Here is a 26,907-nt window from a genome sequence, read left to right as displayed (position 1 = left end):
GTAGAGAGAAAATAGGGAGTGACGACATGGCAAGCGGAGAAGAAGCTTCTTCACTATTCTTCTTCCACAACAGAAACCTTCAGTAAACTGGGGAAAGCACTTTTCTTCCTATGCTTCATGTAATGGGAGGTTGAGCCATTTATTTGGATTTAAAAGGGGAGGCTTAGCCCAAAACGTTGGAAAAGGTAGGCACATTGGACCAAAGAACAAGGAAAGCGAGACAGGAAAAAATAATAGAAAAAAAAATTCTTAAAATCACAATGTAATTATTATTAATTTTTTTTCTGATTCAGATGTTCAACCTGCCTCGATACAATATGTGAAAGACAGGAGATTTTTTTGAAGACTAAACTAATTATGGTAATAACATAAAAGAGACAATATTAGAAACAGGTGTAATTTTGGAAACCACTCTACCAAAATCATATTTTATTTCTATAAAAATAAATAGTGTTGTCTTCTATATGTGACACAATGCACTAATCACTTTGGAAGACACAAAAATGACTAATGGAGGTTCTCAAGGAGTTTTCATTCTAAGAATTCATTTTTGATTGTGTGTGTGTGTGTGTGTGTGTGTGTGTGTGTGTGTGTGGAACATGTTTTGGTTCTCAGGAATAATTTTCTCTGTGACATCGAAACTCACTAATGCTTCTTTTGTATTGATACCCCAAATAGTATTCTAACAGCAGTTACATATTAATTGTCTAGCAATTATTTCAGAAAGATCCTAAATTAGATTATAAGATTGACAGAAGAGATATTTTAAAAAGTTCATAGAAGACCAAAGATGAAGCATATTTCATACAGTATAATAAAATAAAACCAATTATAATACAAACCAAAATCTTCCATGAAAATAACTCATTTTTTTCTACCAAACTTTTACCAACTTAAACTTGCATATTTTGATAAACTATCCCTTCAATAAAGAAAATTAGGAACAGGACTCCACGTGTAAGTTTCTACCGAGGACCCAGCGCAGAGCACAATGAAAACACGTTGCTGCTCAGGCCTAACGGAGCTCAGAGCAGGGGGGAAATAGCATGGAAGAAAAAGAAACACTGGCTGTGTCTTATGAGGTATACAGAGGGTGCCAAAAAAATGCATACACATTTTAAGAAAGGAAAAAATAACTGTATTAAAATTACGCTGATGGTAACCACTTTGAGCACGACTTGTAATTGCAGAAGTCAAACATGATTTGTAGTCATCTTTTTTTATCGGTATATATTGAATATTACAATTTTAATACGGTTTTTTCCTTTCTAAAAAAATGTACACACATTTTAAGAAAGGAAAAAAAAACTGTATTAAAATTGTAATAATATATACCTATAACAAAAGATGAATACAAGTCATGTATATACATTTTTTTGGCATCCCTGGTACAGAAAAAGAGCTTGAAGATCAGAGATCCTAGTTCTGACTAAAGATTACAGGGAACCAACCATAGAGGTAGAGGTTTGCCTGGGAAGGACCAGCCAGGACAGAGTAATAGCCTAAGTGGATAAGTAAGGCACAAGTCATGCTTGGCTGAAGTACAGAGGTTGGTGGGAGATGATAGATGACAGATAGATGATAGATAGATAGATAGATAGATAGATAGATAGATAGATAGATAGATAATGCTGATGAATATTATCTTAGGATAGTCTACATTTCATTTTAAATATCTAAGATATTTGATTAGGAAAAAACCTAAGGAAGTTGATAGAATTGCAATACATTTCATCTTAGGGTAGGGGAATAAATTTAAAGGGATGGGGAAATTTTTGAATTGCTTGGTGATTACAGTCCATAGATGATGCTTAATCAGGTTTAAAGACTAAACCAGACAATTGCAATATTTCCTATCATCCATCTTTTCAACATTTGATAATTAATCATCACTCAGCTAATATATGTACCAGGCCATAGACTAAAATTTGAGACACAAATATATTAATTCCTGACATTTTTCTTAACTATTTAGGTGCAGTATATAAAGAATAAAGTTACAAAAGAAAAGAAAAATAAATATTTTTTTTTGTTTTTAACCAGGAAGAAGTGGTATAAAACTTATTACAATTATAATAAAAAATTTTTTCAATGAGAATAAGTCATTTTTTACTACCAAACTTTTACAAACTTAATGTTGAAACATTAATTCCTACCATTTCCTGTTTCATGACTATTTTAGAGTCACTGAGATTTTATTTTTTGTTCCCTTTCTAGTAATAGCTGGTCGATTTTGTTACAAGAAATTGATATTTATAAAAAAGTGGATTTAGTTGGGTTCATTTTTTTAGTGCTTGTTTAATAGCTTTATTTAAGTTTAACTTACATACATAAAATTCACCTAATTCTCCAGTTCAAACTAAGTCAATTACATGAAAATCCATCTAAGGCTGCAACAAATAGTTCAATTGACTAACACAGAATACTAATCTAAAATTTTGTTTCATTAGAGCTATACCCATAGCAATTAAATTCAATAGCTATTAATAATTCTGTTCATGTCAACAGGACACAATGATTTCCTTGTTACCAAGTAGGAGAGTTGTATGATGTTAGTGCTTATAAGGTACTTTGCTACTTCTTGACGACAGTAATTTTTTTTTTTCAGATATGCATTCTCAACGGAGTCTAAGTAAGTTGCCTTTGATTCCATTCTCCGATCCCCTAAATATACACAATTAATATCACTTGTGATATTTGATTTAAGTCAGCGTCAAAAAAGTCCTTTTTTCTGTGCAGTATTGGCACTAGATGTGTAAAATGGCTAGTCATACACAGAATCAGTGTGCTCTTTCTGAATCATGGATTTGGGGTTAAGGGGAATGAATAAAAGAGGTCTGGAGAGCCTGTTCTAAACCTGCCTGTGCAGTGTATTGTGCTGTGAAGGTGATTTATCTGTCTGCAAAGCAAATTCACAAAGATCCAGGTACCAGCATTGTATGTGACTGCTGCACGTAAAAATAACCTAACCCGAGTTACTTCACTGCTAGCCTTTTGCTCAGTGATCTTTTGCTTGTGACTTTCATCTTGTGTGCTCGTTGTCACATGATTACAAGAGAGCTGCTGTCCTCTGACGACTGCATTTGTGTTTAAATCTAGAAGATGGAAGACCAAGGGAGGAAGCACTGGCACCTATATAGAGATACCAAAAGTTTCCTGGAGATCCCTAGTGGTCTTTCCTAATTTGTCACTGACTGAGCTATGTCATAGTAGCAACAAGGAGGCTGAGAAATTTAGCTTTCTAACTGAGTATGTTGCTACACTGAGCAAAATCAGAATTCTGATAGAATCAGCAAAAGGAGAAATTGATATTGAGTGGACAATTACTAGGGTCTATTATAGTTCATTGATTCTTTATTTCTTAAATGCTACATAAATGGATTTTTTCTTATGTTGTTAATTCGCATGCACATTGCTGCAGTTCAAGACCTATCTAGATTCTTCCTTAAATAAGACAAAGTATGAAAATATTTCTTTAATTGATGATATCACATAGTTTGGAATTTATGCCTTCCATTTTTCTCTAAGAGAAGCAAATTATTTAGCATTGCAGTTACTAATTAACTATTTTTTTCTACAATGCAGTCAAGTGAAGGAAAATTATTTAAAAGTGCATCTATAGTTATTTGTGCATGCAATTATTATACTATTATTGTCATTATATCAGTTAGGGATGGACTATAAAGGAGAAAAATTGACAAAACATATTCTACTGCAGAATACCCTGCAGATCTTGTGGACTATCATTTAAGCATTTTAACTTCTTGTGTGTCCCATGCCATTGAGTCAGCTCTCACACCTGGCAACCCAATGAATGAGTGACGTTCACAATGTCCTGTCCTAACAGCCCTGCTCAGCCCCTGCACTCATGCTTGTGGCTTCTTGTATGAAGTCAATTCATATTACATTTGGTCTTCTTTTCCTGCTGCCTTTTATTTTCCCCCACATTATTGTCTTTTCCAAAGAATCCTGCCTTCTCATGATGTGCCCGAAGTAGGACAGCTTCAGTTTTGTCATTTTTGTATCCACTGATGTTTCAGGTGTAATTTGCTCTAGGACCCACCCGCTCATCTTCCTGGTGGCCCAGGGTATTCTCAGCTTTCCTCTAATGCCATTTTTCAAATGAATCTAGTTTTTATTTTCATATCAGTCTTCTTCACTGTCCATCTTTCATATTTAACTTCTTTACTATTAAGTTCTTAGTTATTCATAAATATAACATACTGCTTTGGGGAAAATAAAACTATTTTCAAGTAGATTTTCATATGGAATTGTGCAAAATTAATATCAAAATCTGTAAAACTTTAAAAGATGCTTTACTTCCTTTATCCAGACATATGAGGCAATCTTCACAAATGATTTTTTGTTCATCTTTGAAATGGAATAAATTTGAAGAGATTAAATGGAAACAAAATTGTTGATATATTCAATTACATAATGCAAAGTGAAGAAAGAATGTTGAAAACCTTGTTTTCAATTACATCCTAAGACACTCACTGAGGCCTTCCGCTGAGCGCATTTTTATAGCTGATTGATTTCTGATAGGAGATGCTAAAGAAAGGTCATTTTCAAGAATTAAAGCTATTGTTGGTCAAGACCTGTGCATTAATGACAGTGTTTCCCACACAGCAGGCCCTATACCTCATCTAGAGACACTGTTCTGAGTTGGGAGAGTCAATTCTGAAGATAAAAGTGCTACTTAAGTTTATTATCTAACATTTCCTTTTAAATCAACATCTACATTTTCTAAAAGTATATTTATCTTATATATAACATTTATACAAAACTTTCTTTGGAAGGTCTGAAAATAAATTTAACTAAATGAAAGTTCATAGTGCAGTTCTCACTTTTTTTATAAATTTGTATAGTTATTTGGACTAAAACTCCTTACACACAAAATTATTTTTTCTACATTAGATAAGACTATTTCAAACTCTTGTTATGGTATACTATGTAGTAGTTTTGTAAATTCTTTACAAGCTCAAAGGAAAAAGAGGAAAACAATAGAACTTACTGAGTACCTATCTTTTCCAAGGAAAATAGATGAAGAGCATTTAATTACTTTCTTCATTGGAATACGTGTTACCATTCTAAATTTATATACAAGGAAACAGGAGCAGAAGGTATAAGTAACTTAATCAATTTACTGTGATAACAAGTACATTTTAGGGATTTACCATGAAGTGCATCCAAGTAATTTTGGGGGGAAAAAACTTAGTATTTTGAAAAATAATAAATATGAATTATTACATGATGCTAATTAAACTATAACCTGCCTATATCTCTAAATTGTTTCATAGGAAGGTCAATTAAACACTTTATTATATTTACAATATAGCCCAGTAAAAATAAGTTATATTATTACTTGTGCCATCAGAACCAAGAGGCATCACTAGGTGTGGTGCGTTTTATTTGATGCCATGTGTCCTGCTTTGCGGAATAGATGCTATTAATGTCTAAGGGTTTGACTGACAAAATATCTGAAACCTAATGTCTACCTTTTTTTAACATAATATAGCAGAAATGATTCAACTGCTAAAATGAATTACGGGTGTTGAAAAAAAGAATATCTGGTATGATCTTTGCATATAATTAAAAGTAGCCTTTCTAGTCTTATTATTTTTCTGTACATGAATACTAACGATAGAATTTACCAGTAGAATTGTTTTCAGCTGCTGTATCTCCCAGTTAATTATTCATTCTTTAATGAGTAAAAATATATAAAGATTCTATAAAAGTGATTCACAAGTGAAAATATAAGTTCATCTATACTGAAATCTCTTAATAGCCTTTATTGAGTGAGTGGCTAAAAACCACCATGAGTACCATTTATGCAGACATCTTGACTCCATTACCCACTATACCTGATTTACATGTTTCATATTAATTATGGTCAAAACAGCTGGTATTCACCACTGTTAGCATCCTAAACAACTGTAAATAAAGCTAGGATGTTGTAAAGCAACATATCTGTCTGTTGTCCCTGATATCAGGATTAATCCAGGTTTTAGGATTTCCTGAGTTGACCATCAGAATGATTCAACATATCTGTGTGAAACAGGCACAGGCACACTTAACATATATGCACTAACTAAAATTACATGCAGTAATTCATAAGTTGTTGACCATGAAACAGTCATCAAATGGCCATAAACGTCATGACTACAAACAGATTTGCATTCTCAATTGAAAACTGCACACCTGCCCATTGTGCATCACCCATTCTGTTCTTAAAACCCTGGAAAGATACTTGGTATATTTCTGGTTTTGCCTTTGACCTAAGTCAGGGCAAGTAGTTCCTTCCTGTAGCAACTGAATCATTCCAGTGTCTACTGTCACCACCTGACAGAAATTCCATAGTTTGCAAAGAGGCATAGAGACTTTGAGTATATTGATTTATTTTTAATGCAGTTGGCCCTATATTAACAGGACTAGGACTGATATTTGAGCTGTGCTAATAAACAGCTATCAGCTCAAATAGCTCTTGACTGGATCTTTGACCACTCTGTGTGGCTTTCTCACTCAGCAGCCGTCCTCAATGCCTTGCTTAGGGTTAATTTTCACATACTTTCCAATGGCTCCTTCTCTTGATAACTCTAAAGCTTGTCCTTGATGACTTAAAATCAATATATTCAAATAGAATTATCCTCATTAAGCCCTCATTTAACATGATTTTTACATAAATCTGTCCAGGAATACTAGATGTCTTTCATATTTTGTTGTTATCTACTATTGTTTATTCTTCCATAGTCTTCTGCATCTTTCAAATGGTAATGTTAAAATATCACTTTTTAGTGCTAACTCTTCTTTCATTGTTATACATTAAGCAAACATCATAAAAAGTTACCTCAGTAAAATTTATTTAAAACAATAAATTACTCACTCAATAGGATTTCAGTGTAAAACGATACAGAAGTTATCAAATCAATTATGGATAGTATATCAAAAGCCACACAGTTCAATTCTCCCGATGCAATGATTCACAGTTTACAAAGTTGGAAGTAAGGCCTCATTGGCTGCTCCTCATTGGAAAACCCTGGTGAGTATCACAAGGATTTTTACATAATGCAAAATGGACAAAACAAAGTCCTGAAGTTAACCTTAAGCATTCACAAGTCTATATGGGCAAAAAAGTTCTGTTTTATTATAATTGGTCTTCAGTGAAAGTAATTGGGAACATGTTGAAACATAGTCATGACAAATGAGAGGATAGAGTAAACATGTTATCATTAAAATGTAGATCTATAAGTAACTACTCTCCAAATACTTCTTATATAACATCCCTTCTATAGCAACTTTTTCTCAGTTTTTAGTATGTTTCTATTTTATTCCAGTCATTTTAAGCACAATTTCTAATAAATTCATTAGTTCTGAGGATGTTTAATTACATACTAACAGGTATTTTAAGCTTAAATTACAAAAAAAAAGTATTAGCTTTGAAACAAATAATCAGCATTTTGTTTTATAATCTCCATTAGCATAGAAAATTGTCTAAGACATTTGCATGTTTAAATAATCTTTATATAGTGGGACACATATCCATAGATTTTCATGATGCCTCAGCCAATATAACATTGAATTTAAACATATCAACATGGAGGTACGTAAATTTCACTCAATAAACCATTTTGCTTAAAGAAAAGGGCAAACAAATTGTTAAGAGCGAAGATGATTTCATAGAGCAGTATTTGAGTAACAACTTATTTAAGTTTCAGATATTTTTGTTTAATGATGAAGTACATAATTAACCTATAATAAATATGTGTAACCTAATGCAATTTTTATTTGAATATTGTGTTAGCGATATATTTGTGTCACTAAAGCACAAACTATAGCAGAGTACAACGGTAGTCAAATCTGGTACTCAGTGGCCTGCTTTATCCATTCAATGTACACACACACACACACACACACACACACACACACACACAGATTTACTCACAAAAACACATGCAAATATTCAGACATTCAACACACATACACACACAAAGGATTGGTATTCGTTTTTTAACAACTTCAAGAAGTACATGGAAAGTTTTCAAAATTCATATAGGATATCCATATCTTAGCAATATGTTTTTAAGTAACTATAAAACTTATTTATAAATAAACATTTGGCTATGTATAGGGACAGTTAATGGGCTAAAGTCAAGTATGTGTATGCACATTTGTGCATTGTGTGCATGCGTGCGCACACGTGTGAGAGAGAGAGAGGGGAGAGGGGAGAGGGGATAGGGGAGAGGGGAGAGGGGAGAGGGGAGAAGGGAGAGGGGAGAGATGCTAAATAAGGTAACTGGAACACAATCTTACTGTTTCCTTCCTATAAGGAGAAGCATATTTAAGGTAAGAAATATACTCCTTTCGTATATAAAACAACCATGATTGTTGGGAAGATAGAACCAAATGAGCGACACTAACATCAAGCAATGAGTGGTTTTAAGATTTTCCATCACTACAATACTGCAATATGCAAATGTATCAAATCCGTCTGTTGAACACCTTAAATTTACACGTTATACATCAGATATATTTCAATGAAACAAATTTTTTCAACTAGTTCTAAATCCTCCTACGAGAGCAACAATATATATACAGATGTATGTAATATTTTTGTCCCAGATATTTGACTATCAGGTGAATAAACATTTTTATTTCTAAATATTTAGTACTACCTTGGTACTAAAAGAACTTCTACATCTCATGTTCATTTTAGGACATATTATATTATTCATGTGTTGGAGCATAATAAGGAAAGAAAGTAAGCAAATGACCTGATTGGTTCTTCTTGTAAACATGATCATGACAATACTCCTAGCAATCTAATGATATAATGGCATAAGTATAAATAATACATAGTCAAAATATTAAGGAAAGCAGTTAATTTATCTTCAAGTTTTCAATCACATTATTTTAGAAAAGTGAGGCATTTTCAAATATGCTAAAATAATGTCTGATATATAATAGAAGAGTACACAAAAACACCATTGACCCTTGAACAATGCAGGGGTTAAGGGTGCTGACACCCTACACAGTTGAAAATCTGTGCATAACTTTTGACCCCTCTCCCCCAAACTTAACTACTGATAGCCTACTGTTGAGCAGAAGCCTTACCAATAACATAAACGGTCACTAACACACAGTGTGCATGTTATATTTATTCTATACTGTATTCTTATAATAGAGCAAGCTAGAGGAAAGAAAATGTTAGTAAGAAATTGTGAGGAAGTGAAAATACATTTACAGTACTGTACGTATTTATTGAAAATAAGTTGCATACAAGTGAACTCACGCATTTCAAACCCATGATGTCAAGCGTCAATTATAAAATCAATGCTTTCTTTTAGTGTAGCATATACCTGCACACAAACTATACATACATGCACTAACCTGTTTTAGGATCTACGGAGAAGTAGGGTTGTCCTTGGAGAATACTGTAAACCACTCGAGCACTGTTTCCATAGGTGGGGTCATCTGCATCAGTAGCTGTCACCTGTAGAACAGAGGTACCTGTGCATTCAGGAAAACAAATTTTAGTGTGTGATGGCATTTAGCACATGAGTAATTTGTACACAGATAAAGGTTACACTGAAATACCTATGGAAATCTATAATGGCTGTGTCCTGATAAATTCAATTCTTAGATTTATCTGTCAGACATATTCCTTGCTTTTTGTCCTGCTATCAACTGTACTAAATGAGAACCCAAAGTAAATTATTTCATCTCAGATATTTTAGTATGACTCTCTGTGTGCTGGCAACATTAATATGGTCTCTTTTGACCTTTGCATAATCAGCGCTGGGGTGGACTGATGGTCAAGAATTAAATCAGTGTTAACTGTGGGGCAAAGTCAAAGGTATGGCGAGGTTGTATATTGCATGCTAAGTGACTATTCAGAAAACCAGCAGTGCTTTGTGGTTTGTGATTAGTTGGGAAGGTGAGTGAGTTGACATTGTTAACATTCAGTTAATAATGACATCAAAACAGCCCACTGAAGTCATTTCCATCATCCATGCCCTTTTTATTTCTTACATGGACAATTAATGAATCTCCTAACTGGTCCTCAAGGTTTGATTCCATGACATTAGTCTCTTCTACACAATATCAATATAATTTTCTTTCTACATTGGGTATCAGAATATTCCTACCAAACTGGATTTTTGAAGATTAAAGTGAACTTTAAAATAATTTATAAACTTTAAAATGCTATATTTGAGGTATTAAAATTGTGGATATATTATGCTGGTTGATTTATGATTATACCTTTTAAACACTATTTGCATCGTAAGAATCATCTATCTCATATTTCAGTTAATTCCCAAATAAAAATAGATCTAAGTGTAACATGACAACCATCTATTACGGGCTATACAACATCATTGAAGAGTGAGTGGGTAAGAGCTCTCATTTATTCATAACACATACTTATGGATAATCTAATAGTGTATCCTTGATATTTTATTCTGCCTAACTAGGAAAATTCTACCTACTAATTTGGATTATGTATAAAACAAAAATATTTCCAAAATCAAGTGAGCTTGTATAAAATTCTGCATTAATTTTGGTACCTGACAATAGAAGAACTGACAATTTTCATTCTTTGATTTTACTAATTACTTCAGCTTTTAGGTATGACATACCTATTAAGGGTCTAATAGCTAGTATTCAACTATATAGTTTTTATTTCCATGTTAAAATGCAGACACAGCTTTAAGCAAAGCTTCCTCTTTATATTCAAGGGATCCCAGAAAACTTGATAGAATTACAAACCTGACAATTTCTGTTAACAGATCATAAATGTATATGGATTTTTAATAATACACTATGGTTCTGGCCTCTGAGTTGTATTTTTTCATTGAGATTCTAAGCAGAAATATGATTAGTAATTATGTGCACTCCAAAGGGAAGGACTGACTGTGTTATATGTAAAAAAAAAATCTCTAATTATGGGTAATAAAACATAATAGCAACACCAAATACTGGCAGGAATGCTGAGAAACTAGGTCACTCATACACGCTCTGCTGCTGGAAATGTAAGTTTAGCAGAATCTTGTAAAACCAAACATACATTTCCCATGAAACCCAGCTAATTGTACTCTTGGGCATTCGTACTAAAATACTGAAAATGTATGTTCACATAAAACCCTGTTTACAAATATTCATAGCAATATTATTTGTGGTAGCTCCCAAATGGAAACAACCCAAATGTCCTTCAGTGGGAAAATGATTAAACAAACTGGGGTACACTCATGCTATGGAGTACTACTCAGCAATAAAAATAAACAGACGGTGGATATTTGCGACAACTTAAATGAATCTTCAGGAAATTATACCAACTGGGAAAAGGCCCATTCCAAAACTTTAGAAAACGTATATCATGTATTTAACATTCATGAAACGATGAAATTTTAGAAATGGACAACAGATTAGCAGTTGCCAGAGGTGAGAGGAGAGGAAGTTCAGAGAGGTGGGTTTGGGGATAAAAAGGATGCATCATGGATTCTTGTGATGTTGAAAATGTTCAGTAATTTGATCATGGCGCTGGGTACACAAACACGCAAGTGATAGAACACATAGAACTAAAACACACATACACACACCAGTAAAAATAGGCAGCCAAATAAGATGGGCAGGTTAAATCATTTCAATACCCTGATTAAGATACAGTTTTACAGTTTTGCAGTATGTTACCATTGGGGAACACTGGATAAAGGGTACAAGGAATCTCTCCGTACCATTTCTCACAACTTTATGTGGATCTAGGATCTCAAAATTAAAAGTTAAAAAAAATGTCTTATTGCCTCCATGCTTGTCCATTCTTAGCCTTATTTGAGCTAGTGTGTACCATGAATTTTCACATTAATGCACTACATCTTCCAGCTTCTTTAAACTTTCCACAGCTAGTCCCATGAAAACCATCTCTTCCATTACTAAATATTCTTTTCATTATTACAGAATATTAAGCACTCGTTCTTTAATGTCACAACACTTGTTTCATGCCCAATATTCATCTTTCCAACTTGTTCAGAGAATGTCAGTAGGTAGATATGTATACAGATAAAAGTTGGTTTATGAGGCATTTTCATTGGTACCTCGTTGAGAAAAACTAAAATCTGCAGTAGTTTAGCAGGTCAGGTTATCTGATGGGGAAAATGCTGACAGTACTGGGCATATTGGGATGCCTAGGATTCAGAAAACAGTCTTTAAAGCTGTAAAATACCGAGCATTAAGAAACCACACTTATAAAATCCTAATGTTTTGAAATTTGCTCTGGTCTTCAAGTAGTGATTTCAGTCTAAATAGTTTTTAATGTCTTAAAGTAGTCCCCTAGCAACCATCCCGTGGAGAAAAACTAATGACAAACAGTGCGGGATGACGGGACTCATTAACGGTGATAAGCGGGGTCACCACGTAAAGGAGAAACTGTGGGGTTGGGCTGAGGTGGCTGTGAAGTCCAGCCTCATTAGTGAAGGCTGAGAAGTGTGATGGAGTGACAAGTGAGGTAAAGAGCAAGGAGAAAAGGAGAACAAAAAGAAAGGAAGGTTGCAGTATTGACTAAACGATGATTTAAAGTAACAGAGGGAAGTAAACAGAGCAGAAAAGGGTGTCAGGGGACAAAACAAAAATGTCATAGCTCTGTACCCTGGTCCAAAAGTGCAATCATTAACAACTACACACGGCTTTGTGTTGTAGGTCTCACAGGTACTGGGCAATTCAATTTGTGTGTGAAACAAGAAACAGCAAATTACCTCTATCACTGTCTGAAGGTATCCAGCTGCCACTTGGAGTACACAGATTGCTGGGTGAAGGGAACACAGCTACATGCACAGCACAGCACAACCAAAAGTCAGCCTGTCCCAGATTACAGCAGGGGGAGAGATAAATGGCAGGGACGGAAAATAAATCCCTTGCTCAAGCATTCAAGGATTTCTTACCAAGGAGAACTGGTAAGGAAGTTTCAGACTCAAAGAAACCAATACATACTTTCTAATTTATTTGTGGTCCACATGGGAAATTGTACAAACTACTGGTGCTTTTGAAAGTTCTTTTACATTAAAGTAAAAAAAGGCTTTTTTTTTCTTCACAAAAATATATAAAATAATCAAAATAAATTAGAACTTTTCAATATGTGTGTTATGAGTATAGTGTTTCCCACAAAATTCCTACATTCAAGTTCTAAACTCCCGTACCTCAGGGGTGATCCTATTTGTACATAGGGTCATTGTAGATGTAATTAGTTTAGAGGAGTTCATTCTGGAGCAGAGTGGGGCTCCTAATTCAATATGATAGGTGTCCTTATAAAAACGGCAAATTTGAAGACAGGCACTCACATACGTGTACACACACACACACACACACACACAGATGCACACGGAACTTTATGTGAAGACTGAGGCAGGGATTGACGTGATAACTTCCATAAATCAAGAAAAATCAAAGTAAAAAATTTCCAGGAAACCACGAGAAGCTAGAGGGGAGGCTTGGAACAGACCCTTCCTCTATGCTTTAAGGGGGGTCATGGCCCTGCTGACACCTTGACCTCAGACTCCTAGCTTCCACAACAGTGAGACCATAACTTTCTGTTGTTTAAGCCATCCAGTTTGTGGTACTTTGGTACTGCAGTCCTAGCAAATTAATACAGGGCATTACAGTTGCCATGGGAAGAAGTGACATTTCGGCTCAGAATTTGCAGTTGTTCTTTAATTGAATCTGGGCAAGAGGCTGAAGTTACAAGTCAATAAAAAAAAAAAAAAAAAAAAAAAAAAAAGATGGATAATTTCCTATGCTATTTGATACCACATACATATCATTTATAAATGACATATCATCAGAAGGTAATCTCACAAGTAGCAAAATTAAAGTAGGTAAAAATTAATGATATATTTTTTAACATTAGTCACTACTAGTCATCTACTTGTAGACATTTTTAAGTCAATTAATGAGCTGTAGTGGTCATTTTAATGATAATTTTTATTCCTGGTTAAAAGTTAAAGTGAAAAAATCCATCCGCACTTACATATCTAGTATGTCTGAGAAAAATTTCCCACATTGGACCATTCAATTCCTTTATTCATTATGTGCCCTAACTGCATACACAGTTGAAAAGAGATAATTATTAAAATTTACTATGGTAGAATTACAAATAAAAAATATACATACAATGTTGCCTAAGAGTCCATTATTCCACTAGAATATTAAAATGAGAATCTAATTCTCTGGAAATTATTATATGGATTTTGTTAGTAGATATTAAACCAACAGCCCCTTCCCTATATAATGGGTTTTCATCAAAGAAAACTTTTAATAGTGCTATATAAGCTTTCTTAATTAATACCACAATAAACACAGAAACATTGCATTTTACAGTTTCGTTAGCTATTTAGTGTACAATATTTTCATGGTAAAGATTTCCTGTGGCACACACTTAGCTGCTCCCATGGTACAGATCAGCTTCCCCAGCTGATGTTTTATACAAATCTGAAAAAGATTTATGTACATAAGAACAGCTTTCAAGATATCAATAAAACTTAACTCTTGTTTCCTTTGGGGATTGCCCTGTTTCTTTCTTTCTTTCTTTCTTTCTTTCTTTCTTTCTTTCTTTCTTTCTTTCTTTCTTTCTTTCTTTCTTTCTTTCTTTCTTTCTTTCTTTCTTCTTTCTTTCTTTCTTTCTTTCTTTTTTTTTTTTTTTTGGTACTACAGCTTTATAAATAGCACACATTTTGTAGTTACATATCAATAAGAAGCAGAAAGAGTGGACTTTCTTGAACGTCTCTAAAGACCAATTTGAAATATTTAATAACGCATTTTAATACTAAGCAAATATTCCCAGAGATTACAAATCATTATTCATGACTTGTCAGGTTCACAGCTCTGTTAAAATCTCAAGTGAACCGATGTTGAGCAAGAACTTTGAGTGAAAATAAGCTGAAGATTTATGAAGGCTGAGAGTATCTCTCTGAAGAAATCTCTTAAGGCTTAATTCTCAGAAGACTGTTCCAGGGACTGTGAAAAGCAATAGTCATCAAAGTACAACTTAAATTTCATTCTACTCAGGAGGACTGTAATTTCACCAAACAGAGCAATAACACAGAATTCCAGTCATTGTGTAATTCAATAAAGCTTTGAGTATTCACTCAAGAGTCATTGGACTAAAAAAAAAAAAAAAAAAAAAAAATCTTCCTGAAAGAACACTTATGAAACATCTGGGTACCGAAACAAAAGTCACTATCCTAACTATATTTTAAACTATGGCTATTGTTAATTTCTATGTATTTTTCCATCTGATCCTTTTTATGCGAACACCTAATGTTAAATTTCATATTACTCAAGTAAAATGTATGTTACATTCCTTAAATGGAGTAAAAATAATTAAGGAAATAATATGTATTTAGTGCCAATGATATGGGAAGCACTCTGCAATATGACATTTAATTAAATGGTGAGATCAAACTACTAAGAAAATTACATTTAATGCCATTTTACATGTGGGTACCGAGGTTCCAAAAGGTTGTATAATTGACAATTGGAGAAGGCAGAATTCAAGCCTGTCCCTATCTGTTTTGATATGTGACCTTCTTCCCATATACTCTCTTGCTCCAGTTAGTCATGATCAGTTGAATCTTGGTTAATAGTTACAATATCCCCTGCTTTTTACTTGTTTGCTCCCTTGAAGGTATGTCATGACAGTCTAGATGCATCTGCTTGGGGAGAGGTGACATTATATTTCACCAAGTCAATAAATATGTATTTTGTTAAATGAAAGAACACTTAGGGGGGACAATCCCCAGGTGCTGACAACACCTTTATTCTCTTCTGTTAGCCTTATAGATTTTGCACAATTCTCCTGCTTGCCATGCAGAGTGAATGGTATCAGTAAAAAAAGGACTGGACTGATCATATGCCCTTGCATCTTAGATATCTTCTAAAAAAATTTGCATGCTGCTCTCAGATTAATTTCCTACCCTTTTCTGCACTGTTTGCAGGAACCCACTGATATTAATTGAGCTTCCTTATCAACTGAATAATGGGAGGGGCTAGAGGGAAACGGGAAAACAGAAAAAAGGAGTTCCCCTTTTTGCTCTCCTCCTGCTACTCCTTCCCTTCCTGTATATCTTACACCCTTTTTCTGCATTGGTGGGTGTCTCTGGCAGTGCCATTTTTTCCATGGTTCCAGCTCCCTCTCAGCTGCCCTCTTCCATGGTCCACGTAACAAAGCCGAGCTCCTGGAGTCAGATAATATTTTCTCGGAGCCTTATTTAAGGATGCTAAACTCCTTTATTGGTTGCCTCACAACCCACTATTTGGCTTTTCATTTCTCCTATCATTCATGGCTTACTGAAAGCTTTTTATTTTGTCCCCTATAAAGCTTTCCCACTCCTCTGCCTGCCTTTGAGTCTCTGACAAAATGTAAATAATGATTAACTCTCTGGCTATAGCAAACTGAAATAAATAGCCTTGCTTGTTTGCATTTGGTTGGTCTTCATTTATTTCCATAGATTATAAAAATTCAGGAATATGCATTATTTGATTACACAAGAAATTATTCTCTCTAAAACCCACGAACATGACTTGAATAATTTGAAAAGATTCAGACGACTGCATTTCTCAGCTTTTGTGAATGAAATGAGACTGTTCAAAATGTCAGAATCAAATGACTTTTCAGAATGTTTTAATGCATATGACACATTTTCTACTCATTATTTTCTATATGCAATATAGTCTTCCTTCTAGAAATACTGTACAGCTTACTATTTTGCTGATTTTCATAATAATAAATACTTCTAGTGCATTTGTGCACTGGAAGAGGTTATTCCATTTTCCTTTTCTTTTCATATGCAAAGTTTTCTGAGTTCATTCATATCTGAACAAAACAATATTTTCTAATATTTGATCACCTTGCTGCTGGAATTAAAGTAGAATTTTTATGTAGTTTTCTATTGTCTTCTCATTTCTGTCTTTGCTCATGAAAAGTATAATAAAAATATTTGTCCTCAATATTTTCTCTTATTTTTATGTTTTAGAATTTCCTCATTATCCAAAGACATTCTAGATGTGTGTTTTCAACTTAATTATTTTTTTCCTGCGTGGTGTTTATTTAGGTTTCTTCAAGTCGAAAATTCAGGTTTTATTATGTTCAATACCTTCACAACAAAAGGAAGATCTTTTCAGTTGATCATCCACATCTGTTAATGGATTTTAAATGTTTTTCTACTTTGGCGATTTTGTTCTACACAATGCAACATGTCCCTGGATTTACTTGCTAGGTCACCAACTCAGTCTTCAGCTGTGTCCATCACTTTATTCAGCCCACTAATTTTTATTTATTTTAATTTCAACATCTTATCTTTTATTTTAAAAATGTATTTTTTGTTTCCTGAAAACTTTCTCTTTATTTCTACCTGCTCTTGCTTAATGAAAGCAATAAAATGCCATATTTCACAGGATAAACAAAGTAGTTTTAATGCAAATTAATCTATTTTATCTGAATTTTCTTTTTCTGAAGCACACGATCATTTTATTTGTTAATTTAAATCCCTGTCTTATTCAGTGTCCCTTTATCTCAAAATAAATAAATAAATAAATAAATAAATAAATAAATAAATAAAATCATGAAGCAGTAGGCTGACTGAAACAAACAATATTGTCTTTTAGAAATTGAGTTTAACTGATAGTTTTAAATGTTCACACCACCTAAAGTGATGTACAAATTCACTGTAATACCTATAAAAATCCCTAAATTCATATGTAAATACAAAAGACCCTCAATAGCCAAAGCAAACTTGAGCAACAAGAACGAAACTAGGGGATCACACTTTCTGATATCAAAATACAGTAGAAAACAATAGTAATTAAAAGAGTATGACACTGGCATAAAAACAGATATATGAAATAGTGGATCAGTAAAGAGAGCCCAGAAATAAAATAATAAATTTATGGTCAACTAATTTTCAACAAAGGAGCAAAGATCATACACAAAGAAAAGGATACTTTCTTGAATGAACGGTACTGGGAAACTGGATATCTGCATATAGAAGAATGCAATTATATCCTTACCTCACAGATTAAAAATGAGAGAGAAGAGAGTGAGCGAGAGCAAGAGCAAGAAAGAGAGAGAGAGCTTAGAACATGTTAAAGACATAAATTTAAGATCTGAAACTGTAAAATTACTTGAAGAAAACATAGAGAAATACTATTGACATCGGTGTTGGCAACGTGTCAAGTTTGGGATATGTCACCAAAAACACAGATAACAAAAGTAAATAGACAAGTAGGATTGCATCAAACTAAAAGTCTTCTGCACAGGGGGTAAAAAAAAAGTATCTATATATTTTGTAAAAAAAAAAAAAAAAAAAAAAAAGTATATCAACAGAATAAAAGGAAACCTATAAATGGACGAAAATGTTTGCAAACCATATATTTCATTAGGATTTAATACCCAAAATATAACAGGCATTCATATAACACAATAGCAAAAATACAAATAATTTGATTAATTTGATTAAAAATGGGCAAAGTAGCTGAATAGGTCCTTTGAATTGCTCAAAAGAAGACATACAAATGACCAACGGGTACATGAAAAAGTGCTTACCACTACTAGTCATTAGGGAAATGCAGATCAAAACCATAATGAGATATCACTGCATACCTATTAGAATGGCTATTATAATGGCTGTACCAATTTACATTCCCACCCACAGGGAACAAGGATTCCCTTTTCTCCACACCATCGCCCATCCTTATTATGATTTATCATTTTGATAATAGCCATTATCATAGACCCAGAGTATGAAGATTCTTCAAAAAAAATAAAAATAAATAACTGCCGTATGATCCAGTTATCCTTCTTCTGTGTGTCTATATCCAAATAAAATGAAATCACTACACCAAAAAGATATGTGCACGCCAATGTATTGGAGCATTATTCACAATAGACAAGATATAGAAACAACATGAATGTTCATTGATAGATGAAGTGATAAAGAAAATATGTTCAATATATACACAATGGAATATTTTTCAGCCTTTAAAAAAAAGGAAATCCGACATTTGCGACAACATAGATGACCCTGGAAAACATTATACTAAGGAAAATAGCCAGCAAAAAGACAAATACTGCACTATTTAATTATACGTGAAATCTAAAATATTCAGATTCATAAAGCAAAGAGTAGAATGATAGTTTCCAGGAGGAGGGGAAAATGGGGAAATCCTGGTGAAAGGGTAAACGATTTCAGTTATGCACAGTGAATACATTCTGTGGAGTTAACGGAGAGCATGGTGACAATCATTAATATTATACTGTATACTTGAAATTTGTAAAAAGGGTAGATCTCAAGTGTTCTCACCACAAAAAGAGAGAGAGAGAGAGAGAGACAGGTGGGAAGAGGGAGAGACTGAGGATGGCAAGTATGTGATGTGATGGTTATGTTAATCAGCTTGATAATGGTGATCAGTTCCAAATGTATACAGTATACGAAAACATCTTAAATACAGACAATTTCTATTTGACAATTATATCTCAATAAAGCTGAAAAATGAAAACTAAATATAAAAACAAACAAACAAATAAGTAAAATAGAGTTGATTTTTTTACCCCTTTAAATAGGAATGAAACATCTTAATAAATGTGTCTGGATGGGTTTGATATACTTGCCAGGCAGGTAGACTCTTGTGTTCCCCCTGTGAGGACTGATTGTGTCGGAGGACAGGACTTTGTGATATTTGCCTACTAGTAAAGCTATTTTACTCTTTTTTGTTTCCCTCTGATGTGGATGTTTGGTTTATAAAAGCCGTGTTCTGCTTCTTTCTTGTGTCCCAATACCCCTATGGGAGTCATCCTTAGGAAAAAAAAAATCATCAATGCCTTTATGGTAGAACAAAAACATATGTTCCTTGTATGCACAGATCAAATTGAACCGTCTTCCTTGTTATGAGCTTTAATTTAGTAAGTTGTCCGGGTGACTTCCCAGGTCCTTCTCTGTGTGCTTGTATCTACAAGGCCTTTCTTCGGCAGAAAAATTTGCACTTTTAATGTTTAGGGTTATAAATGTGACTTGTCTCCTTTCTTCCATTAATTGAGCTTTCAGTGTTTTCAATACTCCAGGAAGTTTCAGAATCTCTGATCCACTATTGGTACCCTAATTTGTTATTATTGTTTCTTTTTGAAATATTCATGTTTTCATTTTGGAATATCCTCTCTGACATGCCAAAGAAAGAAAGAGCAGGTCAATTTATGCCACAGTAATAAACAATTCTTAAATTTTAAAGGCTTTAAACAATAAAAGTTGACTTCTCATTCACATCGAACGTGAAGCCTGGGCTGGTGTTACTTTGCTGCAAATCCCTTTCCCTCAGTGACACAAGTTACTGAGCCTCCACCCTCCACAATAATTTGGTATTTCTTTGTTGACAATAGTTTTTTTGTATTGACAATATTACAAAATGTTCTGGGATAATGTCCTTAATGAAAAGTTATGTAAAAAATTGTTTATGTTGGTAGTTCTTGTTTTTTGGCTCATCTACATGTGCTGTTTCTTCCTGTTTCCTCTCTTGATGAATACCAAAACTAATTCTAAACTGAAATCAAGTTATTTAAACATACGATTGAGAGCATTTAAAATACTGTGAATGTAAATATATATGTATTCTAGTCTCATTCTGTACATATAGGTGTTTGCAAAGCAATGAATCAGATAAATCAAATATAGACAGTAGTCTAATTGGCTCACTAGGCTTCTTATATTATATACAAATAATATATGTGCAGCAATATTTATAGTAACCAACATATGGAAAACACCTACATATCTATATCTATATATCTATATACTTATATATCTATAGCTCTCTCTCTATATAGATATATAATTTATATATATAATTATATGTATTATATGTGTTATATATTATAACATATATTACATATTATAGTATATATTATGATACATAATTATATATTATAATATATAACTATATATTATAATGTATTATATTATATATAATATATATAATATATTACATTATAGTACAGTATATATAATTACAAATAATTATATGTATATAATTATATGCATGTATTCTATTCTCATTCTGTACATATATGTGTTTGCAAAGCATTTATATATATATAAATTTTTCTTTTATTTATGACTGAAAATTAAATCTGGTAAGACAGGTATTTGAAATGTTCCTTGGATCACTGAGTTATCAATATCTTTGTCACTTGCAGTTTCAGGAAGTGCTTTAATCACACAAACTCCATATCAGAGTATAACTTTTGTTACAAAGCAATTCCAAGGCTGGTCCTCTTACACATCTTTGCTGAAAAAACAATAGAGAAACACCCCATTCAATCCCATTTTGCTTATTTTACTTATCTTACTGGGTAAGTTAAATTAGAGAAGTGAAACATAATCTTAGAAATATAAATGTCCAATGTCATTTTGCTTCAGAAAAGTGATCTTAATAGTATTTGTATGCCTTTCCATAACTCTATCCTCTTTCATTCAAATGTCTAATATGTAGTTATGTCTGTACTAAACAGAACACTATGCAGCTTTTTCTGTCACTAATGATATGTCATAGGTATTTCCATGCCAACCAGGTAGACATAACTTTAATAACTATGTCGCATTCACATTGCTTATTGATGCAGATTTAGATTTTTCCAGTAGGGTTAGTTTTTGTTGCTATTTCAAATTACCACAAACATTTGGGTGAAACAAAAGCCATCATGTATACTTATACAATGTGTGTTTGTTTGGTTCTTGCTATATTCATGCAATACTGTGATAAACTTCCAAAGCAGTGCCCACTGTTGTAGCAGTGCCACTTCTCCAATATCCCATGGTGTTTCAGTGTGATACAGAAGCGTGAGGTATACATAGGCCTTTTAACTTTTGAAGACCAAAAACAGTCTAGATTGAACTTCACAGGTTCCTCGCCTTACCAGTGAATGGGAGTGAGAATATATTTCCCATTTACTAAGGTGGGAAATGAAATTTAGCTGACAGAAACAATAACGTCTGGTAGATGGCAGCAGGAATCTATGACACTGACACGCCTCTTCCTCACTGTGTCATCTCTCTCTTCCTGAGATTCATGGATTCACCTCACCCCTATTGTTTTTCCTTCACTCCATACCTCATTACTGTCCCTTCCCTTCTCTCTGTTATCTGACTCTTAGAGAATGGAGTAAAGTATCTACAGTAGTGTTTCAAAAGAGAAGTCAAACTTCAAAATAGAATTAGAAGCCAAATTCAACTAAAAGGTTGAATTTACTGCACATCTAAATTTTTAGAACGGAACTTCAGCAGCATACGCTCTAACTCAATGATTTCACAATTACAAGTACTTTTAAATGTATAGCATTTCACAATAATTTCAATTGGTGAGCTTTTGTTAAAATACAGGGGTGATGGCATAGGCTGTAATGTTATCAATGACAACTGAGTAATAGCAACTGTCTATTATGAACATTTTTTGTTTGGTCTATGTCTCCTGTAAGGAACAAATAAACAGCAACAACAAAAGTGTTATATCTATGAATTAAATGACAAAAATATGGGAAATATCTCTTGGGATAATAGTTCTCTGTCTCTATGAAAAGTAAATACACTCTTTATTTTATATTTATTTTATTTATTGCATATTAGGTTTGCAATATTGTATTAGGTGTACATGACATGGAAATAAAAGAAAAAATTAAGGGATGTACAGACAGTAAAATATCAGACAAGTTCAAAATAAGGTATAATACAAGATGGTAAGTGATAAAATAGTAAGCACAGAATGCTCAAAAGTCGTAGTAAGAATTTTATGATGTATTAATTTTTTAAAAAGACATTATCTCAGTCAAGAGAAGTGTTAAGTTCTAAGGCAACTTATATGCCAGTATATTCCACTGGAAATATTGTCTATTATATTTTTCACAATTACGTGCACAGAGCTTGCATCAAAATGTCCAAAACTATGATTGGTTTGCTTAATATTCTATTTTCCTACACTGAGCGGTATACACATGAAAACCATTCTTTAGAAATATTTTCTGAAACATGATGTGCAGATTTAATTTTTATGAATTGGATCCAACTTATGGTGAAATAATTTATTCAAATGAAGAAATTTCTATTATAAATTGATCAATTCTGTTGGGGGAATTCCAAATGCAGTCTGCTTTTATAAAACTAAATGGAGAAACTAAGGAATCAGCAGTAGCATAAAATGTAATCTGGTGGATCACATCACTCATTAAATAAAAGTAAAAAATGAGTTTGGCTTGAGGTTTTCTTGCATTTACAATAACAAATTTCATCACATATAGGAAAATAAAGTTAATCATTACTCCATGAAACAAGAATGAATTTTTATCATATATCAGAACAATGGTGTTTTAAAAATTAAGAGACTCTATTTCTACAAAATCTTTCTCCCAAACAAAACTGTAGATGGAAAGTGTGGACATGTAATTATTCAATAAATATTTACAGATCACTGGTTTAAGTGATATGGTTAGAATAATAGGATAGAGAAAAAATAAAGTAGTAGAATCTGAGTCTCTTCAAAAAACGCTAGAAGATTCTGCTCTCACACTATTGAAATCCTTCTATAAGATTGCAGAAGAAATATTTTTCTCCCATTCTACAGGTTGCGTTTTCATCTCATTGATGGTTTCCTTTCCTGTGAAAAACCTTTTAGTTTGATGTAGTCCCCCGTGTTTATTTTTCCTTTTGTTTCTTTTACTTTTGGTGTCAAATCCCAAAAAAAAATCATTGTCAAAACCGATGTCAAGGAGCGTACCCTCTAGGTTTTCTTCTAGGAGTTTTATGATTTCTGGTTTTATATTCAAATTTTTAATCCACTTCAAATTGATTTTTGTGTAAGGTATAAGATAGGGGTCCAGTTTCATTCTTTTGCATATTGTTGTCCAGTTTTCACATTTATTTACTGAAGACACTATTCTCTCCCCACTATATATTATTGGCTCCTCTGTCAACAATTAACTAAACACGTATGCATGGGGTTATTTCTGGGCTCTCTCCTCTGTTCCATTGATCTATTTGTTTGTTTTTATGCTGATACCATGCTGATTTGATTAATAAAGCTTTGAAATATAGTTTGAAATCAGAAAGTGTGATTCCTCCATCTTTGTTCTTCTTTCTCAAGATTTATTCAGCTTGGGGTCTTGGGTGGTACCATATAGATTTTAGTATTGATTTTTCTATTTCTTTGAAAAATGCCATTGGGATTTTGAATAGGGATATGGACATTTTACCAATATTAATTCTAATCCATGATCATGGAATATCTTTCCATTTATGTGTGTTTTTTACAATTTCTTACCTCATAGATCTTTCACCTCATTGGTTAAATTTACTCCTGCATATTTTATTGTTTTTGAAGGTACCGTAAATAGGATTTTCTTAACGTCTCTTTCTGATGGTTGTAAAATGGATGCTGTTTTGCCCACTAAGTTGTGAGTTGGTTTGTTACAAAATAATAGCTAACTGACACAAAGTGTTGTAAGTTGAAAACAAGTAGAAAAAAGTATGAAACAGACATTTTTGTTCAAATTATGGTTTATCAGTTGTCAGGTGTGCCTCTTCAGATGCACTCCAATTTGCCATGTGCAGCTGCAGTGTCAGCCTCACTTTATTGAAATGAACTCATTTTGAAGATTATGCCCCAGGGTAATGCTTTTAAAATGGCTACTAGAATCCTGGAAGATATCCAGGGTGCAGCTCCCAAGATGTTTGGGCAGAACTAAATCAGTCCCCCTACAAGCAGTGATATAAGTAAGCACAGCTGGTTTCTCTCCTTGTTGCTGTGCAACACAGAACACAGCTTCAAATGGAAAAGGGCCTGAGGGTGTAAGATTAGAGAGGGGAACAAAGATGTGAAAATAAGTAGGATGTGTTAGTATATCTCCAAAGACAAGAAAACTTGCATCTTCAAAGATACGAATTAAAGGGACATGCAATAAAACTTCATTTTTTTTCTTTATGTGCAAAACTAAGTTTCAGTATTCCACTGAAGTTAAAGTTTATCAATTTTATACTCATTATTTTCATACAATGTAATATTTTGTTCTCTCTATAATAAATTAGAAACCATTGTTCATATAATGTTATAATTTTAAGTGCTTTTGATAATGTTTACTTATAGGCATATTGTAATAATACATAGAAGAGAGTAGATAGATTTATATATTTCCTTACAAATGTTTCTGTAAAAATTAAGATGATATGACATTTATTTTCAGGCAAATTGGATTGAGCTCTGGTATGGTTTTCTTTGAAATAATTTCTAGATCTAAATCACGGTATTTTAAAAAGTTTAAAGTGACTGCAATGCCACCAAATACAAATTTGTATTAAAAACTCCCGATTCTAATGTGAAAGAAAGACTGTAATTGCAGAAAATCGGGTATACTTATATACAAATATAAGAGACAAAATTACTCATACTGTTATGAAAAATTTATCTATAAAATAAAATAAAAAACCTTTGCCAGATTTTTTATTATAATAATGTATGTCACTGTAAGATTGTCAAATGTCTTAAGACACTAATAATGCACTTTATATCTGAAAATGGCAATACTGTTTACAAATATAATTTTATTTGTTCTATCTTCCTTTCTAAAATGTACAGATGCACTTGAAAGCTGACTCCAAGAGCAGGTATAATTTTGTCTCATGGTTCTTTTCCTCTTTGGGCTATGACAATTAATATTAACTTTTCGTTTTAAATTCTTAAGTCTCAGTTCTGAAAAATTTAGACATTTATTAAAATTACATAAAATAAAAATAAAGAACTACTTCTACAGAATAACTGGTGAGAGGTGGTAAAGTCACCATGTACTGTATATTAAACACACACACACACACACACAAAAAAAACAAACAAAACAAAAACAAAAACAAACAAACAAACAAACAAAAAAACACTGCAAAAATATTAAATGTGCATTGATAAAATGTGTACAAGTCTCTTCATGTGCCTATTTAGGATACATTGGTCCTCCATAACATTATGTCATTCTGGCCATATATGTCCACTTGATTGAATTTAATCATTGTTTTACGTAAGTAATAAAAGAGCAATATGACAGATAGTATCTTACTAGACACCTATCACAATTCAAATGGTCCTTTTATAAATCAATGCTATAAAACAGGTCAATTTAAAATTAAAAGAAAACAAAAAAAAAAATGAGAGCTGTAATAACTTTCAAGTAGCCATGCCATCACTCTTCTTTCACTGAGCACAAATAACTTATCTTTATTTAAATTTCTACCTTGTTTTTATTATATTGCACATTTAAATAGGGCAATTAATGTTTAAACATCAAAGGTGCTCATTAGAATAGCAGCTATAATAGGTTTTTTTTCATGAAATATATAGCATGAACTTTCTAACATTATGGGATGCTCTTTGAAAGTGACTATACATTTAACAAATACCATATTCTTCAATTCATGCTTCTTCCACTTTGCAATGTTTTGATTCTTCTATCTTGCATTTTCTCTAGGGCAGTGGTTCTCAACTGAAAGCAATTTTGCTCCCCAGAGGACGTTTGGCAATGTCTGAAGACATCACAATATGGCAGTAGGGGGAAGGATGCTACTGGCATTTAACAGGTGGAGTTCAGGGATGCTGCTAAACCTCCTAAAATGCATAGGACAGCCAGTCCAAATGTCAACAAGAGCAAGGCTGAAAAACTCTGCCGTAGGGGGATATAATTGCCTAGACAGTGGTTGAAATTACATGATGTAAATCAAAGCGATAAAGAAAAACTGTATTAAAACATGCATTGAAAACTGCTTCCGTTTATTGTGTATCTTTCTTTATTAAACCATCCAGATTCCCACAGACTTTGCCTGCTTGCTATTATCCACTGACAAGGAA

The 26,907-nt window shown here is 33.0% G+C and overlaps 1 protein-coding gene across 2 annotated transcripts in view; it reads right to left on the bottom strand.

Annotated features, from left to right (window-relative positions):
- LOC109451424 (cadherin-18) overlaps window positions 1-26,907 on the bottom strand; it is an 864,067-nt gene that overhangs the window by 155,067 nt on the left and 682,093 nt on the right. For both annotated transcript variants that reach the window (XM_074329055.1, XM_074329056.1), the window contains one exon: window positions 9,388-9,507. In XM_074329055.1, the coding sequence (XP_074185156.1) occupies window positions 9,388-9,507 (120 nt within the window). The remainder of the gene's footprint in view (window positions 1-9,387; window positions 9,508-26,907) is intronic.

The sequence above is a fragment of the Rhinolophus sinicus genome, linkage group LG03 (assembly GCF_036562045.2).
Source record: "Rhinolophus sinicus isolate RSC01 linkage group LG03, ASM3656204v1, whole genome shotgun sequence".
NCBI lineage: Eukaryota > Metazoa > Chordata > Mammalia > Chiroptera > Rhinolophidae > Rhinolophus > Rhinolophus sinicus.
This window is presented reverse-complemented; position numbering and strand designations above follow the sequence as displayed.